The sequence below is a fragment of the Hippoglossus stenolepis genome, chromosome 1, assembly GCF_022539355.2.
Source record: "Hippoglossus stenolepis isolate QCI-W04-F060 chromosome 1, HSTE1.2, whole genome shotgun sequence".
Classification (NCBI taxonomy): Eukaryota; Metazoa; Chordata; class Actinopteri; order Pleuronectiformes; family Pleuronectidae; genus Hippoglossus; species Hippoglossus stenolepis.
This window is the reverse complement of record NC_061483.1, coordinates 2,295,144-2,307,359: the sequence shown is the minus strand read 5'-3', so window position 1 is coordinate 2,307,359 and position 12,216 is coordinate 2,295,144. Positions and strand designations below refer to the sequence as shown.

General features: G+C 43.2%; 1 protein-coding gene across 4 annotated transcripts in view; it reads left to right on the top strand.

The window, feature by feature from the left end:
- Positions 1 to 870: 870 nt before the first annotated feature.
- cngb1a (cyclic nucleotide gated channel subunit beta 1a) overlaps positions 871 to 12,216 on the top strand; it is a 30,915-nt gene continuing 19,569 nt past the window's right edge. For 2 of the 4 annotated variants that reach the window (XR_007034812.1, XM_035161390.2), the window contains exons 1-21: positions 871 to 1,154; positions 1,502 to 1,581; positions 4,167 to 4,329; positions 4,507 to 4,546; positions 4,621 to 4,681; positions 4,906 to 5,041; positions 5,154 to 5,173; positions 5,332 to 5,346; positions 5,777 to 5,855; positions 6,881 to 6,905; positions 6,983 to 7,049; positions 7,205 to 7,317; positions 7,421 to 7,478; positions 7,689 to 7,718; positions 7,897 to 7,926; positions 8,691 to 8,751; positions 8,852 to 8,876; positions 10,568 to 10,656; positions 11,349 to 11,428; positions 11,613 to 11,750; positions 11,979 to 12,020. Coding sequence is in view for 3 of the 4 variants with exons in the window: in XM_035161390.2 (XP_035017281.2) it covers positions 4,168 to 4,329; positions 4,507 to 4,546; positions 4,621 to 4,681; positions 4,906 to 5,041; positions 5,154 to 5,173; positions 5,332 to 5,346; positions 5,777 to 5,855; positions 6,881 to 6,905; positions 6,983 to 7,049; positions 7,205 to 7,317; positions 7,421 to 7,478; positions 7,689 to 7,718; positions 7,897 to 7,926; positions 8,691 to 8,751; positions 8,852 to 8,876; positions 10,568 to 10,656; positions 11,349 to 11,428; positions 11,613 to 11,750; positions 11,979 to 12,020 (1,271 nt within the window). In the remaining variant the exon portion in view is untranslated. The remainder of the gene's footprint in view (positions 1,155 to 1,501; positions 1,582 to 4,166; positions 4,330 to 4,506; positions 4,547 to 4,620; positions 4,682 to 4,905; positions 5,042 to 5,153; positions 5,174 to 5,331; positions 5,347 to 5,776; positions 5,856 to 6,880; positions 6,906 to 6,982; positions 7,050 to 7,204; positions 7,318 to 7,420; positions 7,479 to 7,688; positions 7,719 to 7,896; positions 7,927 to 8,690; positions 8,752 to 8,851; positions 8,877 to 10,567; positions 10,657 to 11,348; positions 11,429 to 11,612; positions 11,751 to 11,978; positions 12,021 to 12,216) is intronic. The other 2 variants (XM_035161406.2, XM_035161398.2) reach the window with 2 other exon arrangements.

Genomic DNA, 12,216 nt, shown 5'->3' with positions numbered 1-12,216 from the left:
GTTTCAGAAACAGAGTGAGACTCAGCAACGTTTACAGAGACAGAATTCAGACCTGTAGTTTGACACCATGTCCCATAGACGATACATAAAGACAACATGTTAGCTCCCCTGGTGGCTGGCTGAAGTATAAGTCAATAACTCCTCCATGTTAGCCGATGGGACATGGATCAAACTAAAAAGTCAAAGTAGACTGTCTATCTACTACATTTCAGACTCAGGATCAAATTTCAAAAAAATCATTTGTGACTGAAGCTTTACTGACGTTCGTGGACTCAGGTCTCAGAGCGACGTTATCGTTCAGTCTCAAAGGTCGAGTTCATGTCTGAAGCGAATGTAATTACTGTGGATAAGGTTACCGTGGAAACAGACTGATTATGTGTTGTTAACATGTTTGTTACTTATTCGCTACACTGTAAAAAGTAACGTGATAAATCTTCTGTCTGTCCCAAGTGTCTCCTTTCATTTCCTCTTTTACTTTCTTTCTTTCTTTCATTTGTTATTATTATTATCATCATCATTAGATCTCAGTGGTTCCTCTGTGACGGTTCCTCTGTGGCGGTTCCTCTGTGACAGTTCCTCTGTGGCGGTTCCTCTGTGACAGTTCCTAAGTGGCGCTTCCTCTGTGGCAGTTCCTCTGTGACGGTTCCTCTTTGGTGATTCCTCAGTGACGGTTCCTAAGTGACACTTCCTCTGTGACGGTTCCTCTGTGACGTTCCTCTGTGACGGTTCCTCTGTGACGTTCCTCTGTGACGGTTCCTCTCTGGCTCAGTTTGTTTCAATCCCCTGTTTCACTGACGTTGGATTTAACCTCGTTATCAGATAATCCTCGTCAGGGCCACGTTAACAGCTTTAACCTGGAGCCGAAGCAATATGCTCACAGCTGCACAACACAACAACCACATTCAAACACTGTACAACACTGTACAACAACACAACACAACAGCACGGTAAACCAGTAAACACCTGTTTACATCTGCAAACAGCCTCCGTCCACTAACAGCCAGCTGCAGACAGAGAACAGCTGGTGAACATGTGGAGCATTTAGCAGCTGAAGAGAAGGTGATGACCAAACATGGAGACAAAAGAGAGGAAACACTGCACTGAGACCGAGGACGTGGAAACAATCAGCTGTTCGACAATATCAACTTGAAAAGGTGATGAAGTCAGTGTTGTGTGTGATTATTGTCACTGCTGAAAAAACAAAACATCAAATCAAAGCTTCCAGAGAAAACTTTAGTGTTTGTCCATCATCTCCCTGACTCTGGAGAAAACTGATTTCTCTGATAGAGTTTTGTGTCATCATGTTTTGAGCACCACTCCTGGTCTGTCCTGGTCCGTCCTTGTCTGTCCCGGTCTGTCCCGCTCTGTCCTGGTCTGTCCCGGTCTGTCCCGCTCTGTCCTGCTCTGTCCTGCTCTGTCCTGGTCTGTCCCCGTCTCACTTAGCCCTTCATGTCCTCAGTAATCCTGTTAGCAGAGTTTCTCTGTTCTAATCCTCCCTCAGAGCTCAGATCCCTGCAGGTCTTCACAGCCTCTTCAGCGCAGCTCTGTGGGAAACTGCTGGACCCCGATTGAACGACTCAGGTAGGACGAGACCCCCCGAGCAGATAGACCATACCCCCGCACATACCTCCGCACAACACCCTAAAACTCACCCTCACTCTGTGTTTGGTTCAGAGCTGAATTATTAGTTCAGCCTCATTTTATCTGGTTCATTTAAAACGTGCAGTGACTGATGTTGTGTTGTCTTTAAGTTAAAGTGATTCATTTGAAGAGATGAACTGAGTCAGATTCACATATTTAATTACGGTTCTTCATGTTCTTGTGAAGAACTGAGCAGCTGCTGTCGATGCCTCATCCGGAATCTTGTGGTCGCCTAAACAAGACGTTAACAAAACAATGTAAACGTTGAATATTCTTAGCAGCAAAAGAAATTTCACTAATGTAACTCACTTCCATTCTAGGGAACAGGTTTGTTCATTGATTTACAGGAAACTGAAATGGTTTGGTGAATCAATGATGTGGTTTTTGTGAGCTTCTTCAACCGTATCTGAAATCAGCTCGCCAACATAAAACCAGATGGTCTCTGTAAAAATATAAGTTACTTATTTATTTTAATGAGATTTTATTTTTTAATTGTGGGAACAAATAAAATAGATAAATTAAAACAGGGAAACAGAAAAAGATGCTGTTTAAAACAAAGAAACAAATATAACCAAAGAGGATAAAGATAAAAAGAAACCAAAGATGAAAACAAAACCTCACCGACTGCTCCGAGTTAACAAATCTCAGCCCAGACAATCGACGTGAGCAGTTTAGTTTACATCCAACAACAACTAATGTCAACCAGGAAACATCAGAGACACGAGGCCGACAGTAACGACCTCGCCAAGTGACAGACTAACCAAGCTCTTTATGTCTCAGAGCCAAATTGCATTATCTTGAGTGGAGACCGGACGGGCACACGATAGACTCTCCAGCACCTGGATCCAATCATCCCCAAGAACCCAGTCATCCTGGTGCTTAAACACACAAAACAACACAACACTTTTCTCTTTATTTAAACTGTAGCTAGGGGGCGCTACATGCTAAATACCTGGCTTCAGTATACGGGCCAGCGACAGCTCATGTTTGGTCCTGTGCTATTGGAACAAGCCGAGTGCGCCGACACTCAGCCGAAAGCAGGCCGACCAAACGGAACCACGTCGATATCTACGAATTAACTTAATGTTGCTGCAGAGCAACTGGCTGCACTGGTTAACTAAGTGGTTAATTCACTAACTAGCTGACTGGCCAAAAAACTGCCTGGCTAACTGGTTAAACTAGTCAACCTACCAACAAGCTAACCATCATACAGCAGGTTGATTTGCTAACTATCTATAACCCTCTATCTCTCTATCTATCTGTCTATCTAACCAGTGCTAACCTGCTGAATGGCTGATCATTAACTTCCTAGCTAGTTACCTGCCTGACCACTTGAAAACAGACTAAATGCTTAAATCCCTGCCTGGAAAGTGTAAGTGAGGAGCTGGACCCCATTGAAACGGCGGCTGTAGCTGTTTCCTGCTGCCAGGCCTCCTGCGGCGGATTAGGGTCGTGATCAGTCAGCTCTAATTGAGGCCGACACTCAGCCAGACGTAATCTAAACACCATTAAGCACAGAACAGAGGGAAGCTGGTCGGTAGTGAACTCAGAGGAGACACAGATAATTATTATTTAAACCCAGGAGTCAACATGTCTTATTATTTTGAGGTTAAGACTTCAGATTCATTTCCTCCCACAGGACTATTTCAAGATTTTCCTCAGCAAATTCACTGGAATTTAAATTTCATTATTTCTGAACATTTAACAAACATTTCATACACGTTTTCTTTAAAGTTACTAATGTACTAATGAAATGTGTGAAGCTGCTTTGTTAAATGTCGACAGGATATATTTTGGGGGAAAATCAAGTGAAAATGGATCAGATTCTCTAGGTAAAAGAAAGATTAGTCATTTAAAAATAAAAACAACACAGAAACTTAATATAGACATAGAAGGGCGTCACCAAGGCTAATATATTATCACTCCATGTCAAATTAATTATCCAGACTGTGGCCGTTGCCATATTCTAATTTGTCAACTTCTCATAATAACTAAAGAGATCTTTACCTTGGTGTTTTGCTCCGTTACTGCTTTCTATAGCTGTGTGCAGCACTTTCATCCATAAAGTTTTTAGTGTCCACGCAAACATTCAGACCTCATAGTGTCAGCAGCAGTTGTGGCATCGATACAGTTCACATAGCTCATATCATATCACCTATTCTCACATGAGAACTTGTCTTTCACTCTGTGTAACTGTCACTCAGAATCTGTGCATGAGAGCTACCTTCCTGCACGTGCCCCCTACTGCCAACTGGAATTGATTCTGAAACGCTGCAAAGAGAAAAGATAAAGGAAAATCTTAAATCCACTCATTTATCTGCTCCAAAATTGTATGGGTTCTTCATGTCGCACCCCTTCACCAAAGTTCATGAAAATTGGCTCAGTAGTTTTTGTGTAGTCTTGCAAACTAACAAACGTAGTCGAACACACAACCTACTTGGCTGAGGTAATAATGGTGTGTGTGTGTGTGTGTGTGTGTGTGTGTGTGTGTGTGTGTGTGTGTGTGTGTGTGTGTGTGTGTGGAGGATGTTGAGCTGGGTGGTTAAAGTCGTTCCTCAGCCGCCTGAGCCTCCTTCCAAAAAAGTCGATGAGAAGAAGGAGGAGGAACCAGTCGCAGCCCCGCCCCCAGTACAGGCCCCTCCCCAAGTCGCAGCTCTTCCTCCTGATGCACCCCTACGACCTGCACAAGTAAGCCACGCCCATTTCTGTTTACAGTTGTTTTTTATTAGTTATTTAAAGTTTACGGAGACATTAATATTTTATCTAAAGAAATGAATAAAGCATGATTGTAAAATTATTTTTCCTGTGTATTTTTATGTAAATATTCCGTTTGTGTAAGATGACGTGATTTTGTGCTTTAAACAGGAGAAGAAAGTGACGTTTCAGGATGAGTGTAAAAACGAAGGTGAGTAACTCACACAGGAAACATAACATGGTTCCGTTATTCACACTGAACATACGTTTCCGTTTGATTGACAGCTTCAAAAGATCCGAAGGATCCAGAAGCTGACAAATCCAAACAGGAAGCAGAGGGCAACGGGTGAGTAACGCTGACATCACACGTGACATCACACGTGACATCACACGTGACATCACACGTGACACCACCTGAGATACGACGACAACCAAAGTTATTCTAGTATAAATTTCATCCTCTGTTTCCACATTAAAATTAATTAATTATATTTAGTTTTGTTTATGAGGGAAATATAGTATTTTTCAGTTTCACTTGATGACCCAGCAAAATGTCATCATGGCGTCTAGCTCTCAGCCCGGCGTGTTGACGTGGATCAGCGGAGCTCTGCCTCAACCTGCAGCCTCACCTAAACTGAGCCGGGACAGCACCACCACGACCTCCACCACGACCTCCACCACGCCCTCCACCACGCCCCCTGCCACGGTGAGGCTCGGCCCCCGGATCAGATTCTACCAGAGAAACTCTGAGTCTCAGTTCAACTTGTCTCCATGTTGTAATAATGTTTCCTGTTTGGTTCCTTTTCATCTGTTTACAGGAGGAAAACCCAACAGCCAGGTAAATACAGTGTGTGTGTGTGTGTGTGTGTGTGTGTGTGTGTGTGTGTGTGTGTGTGTGTGTGTGTGTGTGTGTGTGTGTGTGTGTGTGTGTGTGTGTGTGTCAGAGTAAAATTACCTGATGTTCTCTCTGTGTTCTCTCTGCTCTGTGGACGACAGTAAACCTGACGATGAGTGAGTAACAATGACAGGAAGCTCCGACTGCCAAATACTGAGCTGCTTTCACATCCACTAAGCCTGCTGCCAAATACTGAGCTGCTTTATACATCCACTAACGGGCCTGCTGCCAAATACTGAGCTGCTTTATACATCCACTAACGGGCCTGCTGCCAAATACTGAGCTGCTTTATACATCTGCACTAACGGGCCTGCTGCCAAATACTGAGCTGCTTTATACATCTGCAAAACAGGCTCACTGCCAAATACTGAGCTGCTTTATAAATCAACCTATAAGCAGGTGCCAAATAGTGAGCTCACCTCTTTCTTTAGTTCTTTCAAAATATGTGTGTGTAGATGTTGCTGCTGGAAACATGAACCTGAAACTTGTGAACTTCCATTTTAAAAAGACTTCGACTTCATATCCACTGTTGTTGTTTTCTGGCAGGAAAGGGATGTTGGCGTGGTTCGCTCAGGGTTTGGAGAAAGTTGTTCCTCAGCCTGATTTGAAGAACAAAGACTCTGAGGTAGGACAGTTTCTACAGGACGTCCCTGAGCAGGTTAATACTCCAGATGTCCTCCTGAGCTGAACCCACACCAGCCTCCTGCAGACAGATCCAAAGGTTTTGGCCATAGCAACGACTCTGTCCTCAGTGAACAGATTAGAATCTTAATTGTCGTCATTCTTGGTTGAAATTCTCAGCCAATCGAACCTTGGCCTAACTTCACCTGATCCACAGTGTTGGACTGGTGACTGATACAGATGTGGGCCACTTCTGGCCCAAATATCCCAAAACAAACACGGATCTTTTTTGGTAAACATGCGGTGCTCTCCGCAAGGTGAAACCTGGATGTGAACACAAAGTGGCCCACGTGCTAAATAGTGAATATGGCCCAAATAGCACAAAACAAATTTTAGGCCCCCTGTGGTTGATGTGAGGTGTTGCTTTGGCTTATTTGTGGCCCAGATCTGGATAAGAGGAGCGGACCACCCAAATTCCATCATTCAACACTGTATGTGGGCTGGATGACACTGCGGCTGTGTGTGTGGGCCAAATCTGGGCCCAAACTATTTAGCAATGTGGGCCGGACCACATGAGACCAGATCCTGCTGTGTCCACACGTTACAAACTGTTTCCACAGGCTGAGCTGTACAAAACGTTGTGATGCTCCTTTAATGACAGTCACTCACACGTAGGTTTTGGAGGCTTCAACAAAACCGCTGCTCGTTCACTTTGCTTGTGTCGCTTCAGTAGAAGTTGAGAGAAGTTAGAATCTTCAAGCAGGAGTCTCTGATCATGACTGATATTAAACGTCATCATGCAGGAGATGTAGATTATCGTGGTGGAGAATCCTCTTTTCACTGGGACACAATCAGCTTGTGCACAAAGCTCTTTACAAAGTCGGCCATGACAGATTGGTGATTGGTTGGTGCCGTTATGACACCAGCACCAAGCATCTGGCCTGCCCACGCCAAGCGTTAAAGCAACACGTGCTCCATTAGAATTTGTGTGACCTCAGATGCATGACCTCTATGTCTGTGTCTCCTCAGGTGCATCCGGCAGCAGCTGCTCCAGGTGAGAACACACCCGAATGTTCCTGTTAACAAAGATCAGCTCAGACGTGACTCTTTCGTTTTCTCTTCTTTCTGCAGCAGAGCCTCAGGCTAATGTGCGACAAGACAGAGACGACACAACTGACAACAAGCCTTTCCCACCCAGGTGTGTGTGATAGAAAATTGTCAATAACAAAAATATCAATATTCAGTCAATGACAACAAAGATATAAAACCAATATCAGTTGGAGGTTTACCAGTGAAGTTAGTCCATGTGTGATATTTTAATATTTTCTACATTTGTGATTGTGCGACTGACAGGATGATGGACTGGATAAAACAGGGTATGGAGAAGGTGGTTCCTCAGCCAGAGATCAATGTTTACTCAAAGACAGACAGCAACATCAAGACTGAAGCTCCTGCTTCCACTGAAGGTACCTTCAGATGTAAAGGTTAACCTGAAATCACCATAACACATCTGTTTAATATTATTATTATTATATTACTGATCTGAGTGTCTCCTACACCTTCAAACAGCTGAAGCTCCACCTCCAGAACCACCACCTCCCCCAAAACCAGCAGCTGACACTGCGAAGTGAGTAAAATCTATCTGACAACAACTCCCATGATCCTTCACTGCTTCAAGGACACAAACCTCTGTCTTTAGTTGTTGTTTTGATCGAGACGACCCCTATTGGCAGAAAACTACATATTGGACCTAGTTTTCAGATGAGAAGCAACAGGCAGAGAAAAGGATATAACCAGTAAAATGCTAGTTAAACACTGTTTTCTTTTGTCCACTCAGGTCGTCCAAAGAAGCAGAGCAGCAGCCTGAGTAGGTGGAAACGTGTTTCATTACTTGAAAATGTTTTCATTCTCTAATGTTCACAAATCACTGTCCTCAGACTGTCCATTGCTGCAGCTCCACATCACACACATCTAACTACAGAAAGTAGATTATCATACTGGATAAAGTGACTGTGGTCAAACTCTGTTTTCTTCTGCCCTCTCAGGTCGTCCAAAGAAGCAGAGCAGCAGCCTAAGTAGGTGGAAGCACGTTTTTCCAACATCACGTTAGCATCAGAGCTCACAGCCTAAAACATATTTGATCTGCAGTGGTGGGAAGTAACTAAGTCGTCATGTTCTGTACAGAAAATATTTCCTGCAGAACCAACTTTTACTTTGATACTTATATATAGGTATTTTATATGTTAGCCTGAGAAACAGTTCACTTTTAGTCATGTTTTCATTCATAAAGTGTAAACAGATTATAACTTTAAACCTTTTTTGTTTAGTTTTTTGTTTAATTTAACAAATAAAACCTTCCCAGAATACTTCAGTTGTCTGTAACGACCTGTGGACTGATTTCTATGTGAAGGTCTCATGTGAAGGAAAAAAAACTCCAAAAATGATGTTGACGTTTGCTCCAGTGTCCAACGCTAGCCAACGTTAGCTTAGAAATGGAAAATGGAATAGAAATCTGCTAAAGGCACAAAAAAACATTAATCTGGTGAAGCCCGTCTGATCAAACGGGAATGTGACAGGGGGAAACTACCATGATCAGCGGGGCATGCGATGTTACATCTAGCCGATGATGTTACGCTTTATGAACACTATTTGAAAGATCTATAACGTCCACACTTTGTTTTATTGCTGTGTACTAATACAGTCTATGTAAACGAACTACACAGTAACTTTACCTCATCCGATGATCTGAAACAGAAACTCTCGTCCTGTGGCCTGCAGTTCTCTAAAGGGCCACTAGTGTTTTTATAAGGTTTATGACGTGTTGTTTGTGTGTTGACAGTATGATGGGCTGGATCTTCAGTGGCATCGGTCGCATGATGCCTCAGCCTGTGCAGAAGCAGGTGAGTTGAGTAGTGAGTTATATTTATGATCCCTCGTGAATATAAATCCAAGTGAAAGCAGCAGTGTGTCATAATTCCCACATGTGTTCTCCTCTCGCAGGACACAGGCTGTGAAGTGCAGAACAGTGAGTACAACATGTCCTCAGCACCACTCGTGAACACATGAACACATTACAATCACATCACACTGTCGTGGGGTTTTAGGGCAAATTCCACACAGTTGTCAGCAGCTGATAGCAAACATTTAGTAACATAACAACGTCATGTTACATACATGACACCAGGATACACTTCAGAATGAGAAGGGAAGTGGAAAATCAGATCAGATTCAACAGGTCACGTTTAGATGAATGACGACACGTCTCCACTTCCTCTCACGATCCAGAAATTAAGCTAAAATGTCTCAGATACAAACGCTGCCATCTTGTGGTGATGACATCATGTGGAGTCAGAGTCCTTGTTTTAGTTTGAAAACTCCGGGGTAGTGTTCATAGAGTTTTCTGTAACTAAGCAACCAACTGTCAATGTCAACTAATAATAGTAACTGGAATCTGCTTCATCAGATGTGCTTGTAAACTGTTTGTTTAATTTTTACGAGAGAAGACTTTAAAGTTGACGACTGACTTTGTTGGTTTGTATGTCTGGTTAAGTTCTTCAGCTTCGATAAGAAGCAGCATCTTTAAAAAGAAATTTAACAGTGACAAGACTTGAGTTTGCTGACCTCTAGTGGTTAAATTATGCAGTAGCTGATAAGTTAGTCCACCATGACTGAGGTCACAGGGGAAACTTCTGTGAAAGGACACTTTTCAGCCTGGTGCTGAGTTACTCTACAAAATGCATTGATTGATCGGTTGATTGATCGGTTGATTGATCGTTGATTGATCGGTTGATTGATTGGCAGGGGCAGGTGTCAGTGACGAGGCGGACTCTAACCCGGCTGCTCTTCTCCTTCTGTTTCAGGGGGGAAAGGCAGCGAGAGCCCCTTAAAATAAAAGGAGAAGGACGAGCGGGACAGAGTCGCTCACACTGACACTGACAGCAGCAGACACACTTTAACTGATTGAACCACACACACACACACACACACACACACACACACACACACACACACACACACACACACACACACACACACACACACACACACACACAGTTGTTAGGACTTTGACATGTTCCAGTTTTTGAAACTAGCCACGGGGACAAACTAGTAACAGCTCAGCTTATTACTCTGCCACTGGTGCTTCTTCATAATGGAAAATTACATAAGCTCTTAACATTAGATCTAGAATGGCAGCCATCAATAGTTCAGTTTTTTGCTTTTTAAAAGCTTTTGGTGATGATACAAAGGCAGCTACCTCAGTGCAGGCATTGCAGCTGATTAAAGCATTTTGCTCTGTATTTGTGAAAATAAAGACTTCCATTTAAAAAAAGTGCCTCTGCGTTTTGTTTCTTACGTCGGTTTGCAAACTTGACAATGCAGGGAGTAGGAATCAATCAATCAATCAATCAATCAATCAATCAATCAATCAATCAATCAATCAAGGGTCTCTCAAACAGTTACCATCCAAACATAAAGTATATTATATTTATGTGTAATAGAAACATCAGACAATTCACTTCTGTTGTCTTGTTGTTTTTTGTTTTAATCAATTTACATTTTCATTTGTGTGGGAAAGTTCAAACAGAGGAACTCTCCTTTGATTAAATGTTTTGAGCCCTTCTAACATGAAAATATACTCACGCACAGTATATGAGACACATAAAGAACTATACACAGATAACCCTCAGCCCTGCTCTTCTCCCACGTGATGATCAGTTAGCATCGTGCAGCAGAGGACAGACCTGGTGCTGGAGGACGTAGGACCAGACGAGGACGCAGAGGCGAAGAACGAAGAGAAGAAGGAGGTGAGTCTCAATCATCTTGTTGAACTAACCACAGACGTGTCTCAGCTTCCTCCCACTGTCCAGAAATGAAGCCAAAATATACGCAGATACGAACGCTGCCATTTGCAGTCAGAGTCTGTGCAATTTCGAGGTCCCGCCCACACATGGGGTTGAATGTTAACGAGTCAGTCTCAGCTGTCAATCATGACGTATCAGACCGTTTTTAAATCATCAAATAACTATTTAAAACCAAACTGATCAGAAACACAAACATCAGCGTGATAAGAACGACCTAAAATGACACAAAACACATTTGAGAAACAAATGGAGGAAGCAGGTTTTATGACCTATCCTGCACCCAGCCATCAGGTGGCGATCAAGACACTTTCGCTTTACTTGTGCCAGCTAACATGTCCGTGTTTTTATACAGTGTGGTAGTAGCTCCTCTACTTTGATGTCTGCAAGGATTTGCTAACATGCTAATAGTAGCGTTTGTATATCTAACTGCTGTTAGCATGTATGGTAAACTAGAGAAGGAACCGTGGTGCATCAATGGTTACTATGGTTTTACCACAGTTAGACTTGTTTGTGTAATATGTTGTTAGTAATCTCCTTGGTGAGGCTACCGAGCCTTTGCCATTTGTCCACTAAGACCATGGTGATAATTGTATCAGTGGTGTGATATTATTATTATCCCATGTGATTGGCTGCAGAAAGAGGATGCAGAGAACCAACCAACTTCCAGCATCAAGAAGGAGGCAGGAGAAGCAGTTCTCGCTCACATGGATGAAAGGTTAGCAGCAACTCTCACTGCCTAATTCACTCTGTTTTCATTTTCCACACAACTGTCTCTCTGTCCAACCCTTTGGTCCAGAGTCAGCCGTCTCATCTTTGCAGCATCTACGGGGCACAAGCGGAGCTTCTGTACTTGCATTGTATATTTATCCTGAATGTCTGAGCTCTTTCTTGTTGAACAGAGTGCAGCAGGAGCGTCTGGAGGAGGCCCGGGTCGCAGAGGACATCGCCAGGAAGGCAGCGGAGGAGGCAGTCCGCCAGCTGGAGGTGGAGCATTCAGCTAAGATTGTGATAGAAACCCTGCCAGAGTCCAACGAGCAGTAAGTCACATAAAACCTCACAGCATGTGTATAAATGTGAACTCTCTTCAGTCAAAGCCCCGCATCCCCAAACTGTCAGGAACAGGATCTCCCCACACACTTAGATGGAACTAATTCTTTAAGAAGCACAGTGTTTCTAAATAGATGCTTCAAGGGTTCCCACAGACAAACAGTACAACCCGACCTGAGATGTTCTTCAGTAACTGTTGTGCTGTTTGCTCTCAACAGACTGCCCAACATCCTGGAGGAGGAAAATGAGGAAGACCCTGAGTAAGTCCATCTTTTAGTGATTTGCTGTGAAACTCCCATTCACTGCATCTTACACTGCACTTTCTGAGTGTGAGCATCCTCTGCTGCAAAGTTAGAGCTGAACATCTGGACCTTCTATTGCTTTACATCAGCCTCACCTCAAGCTCTGCTGCTGATGCTCCAGCAACTCATTTCTCTGTGGAAAGTGATCTGATTT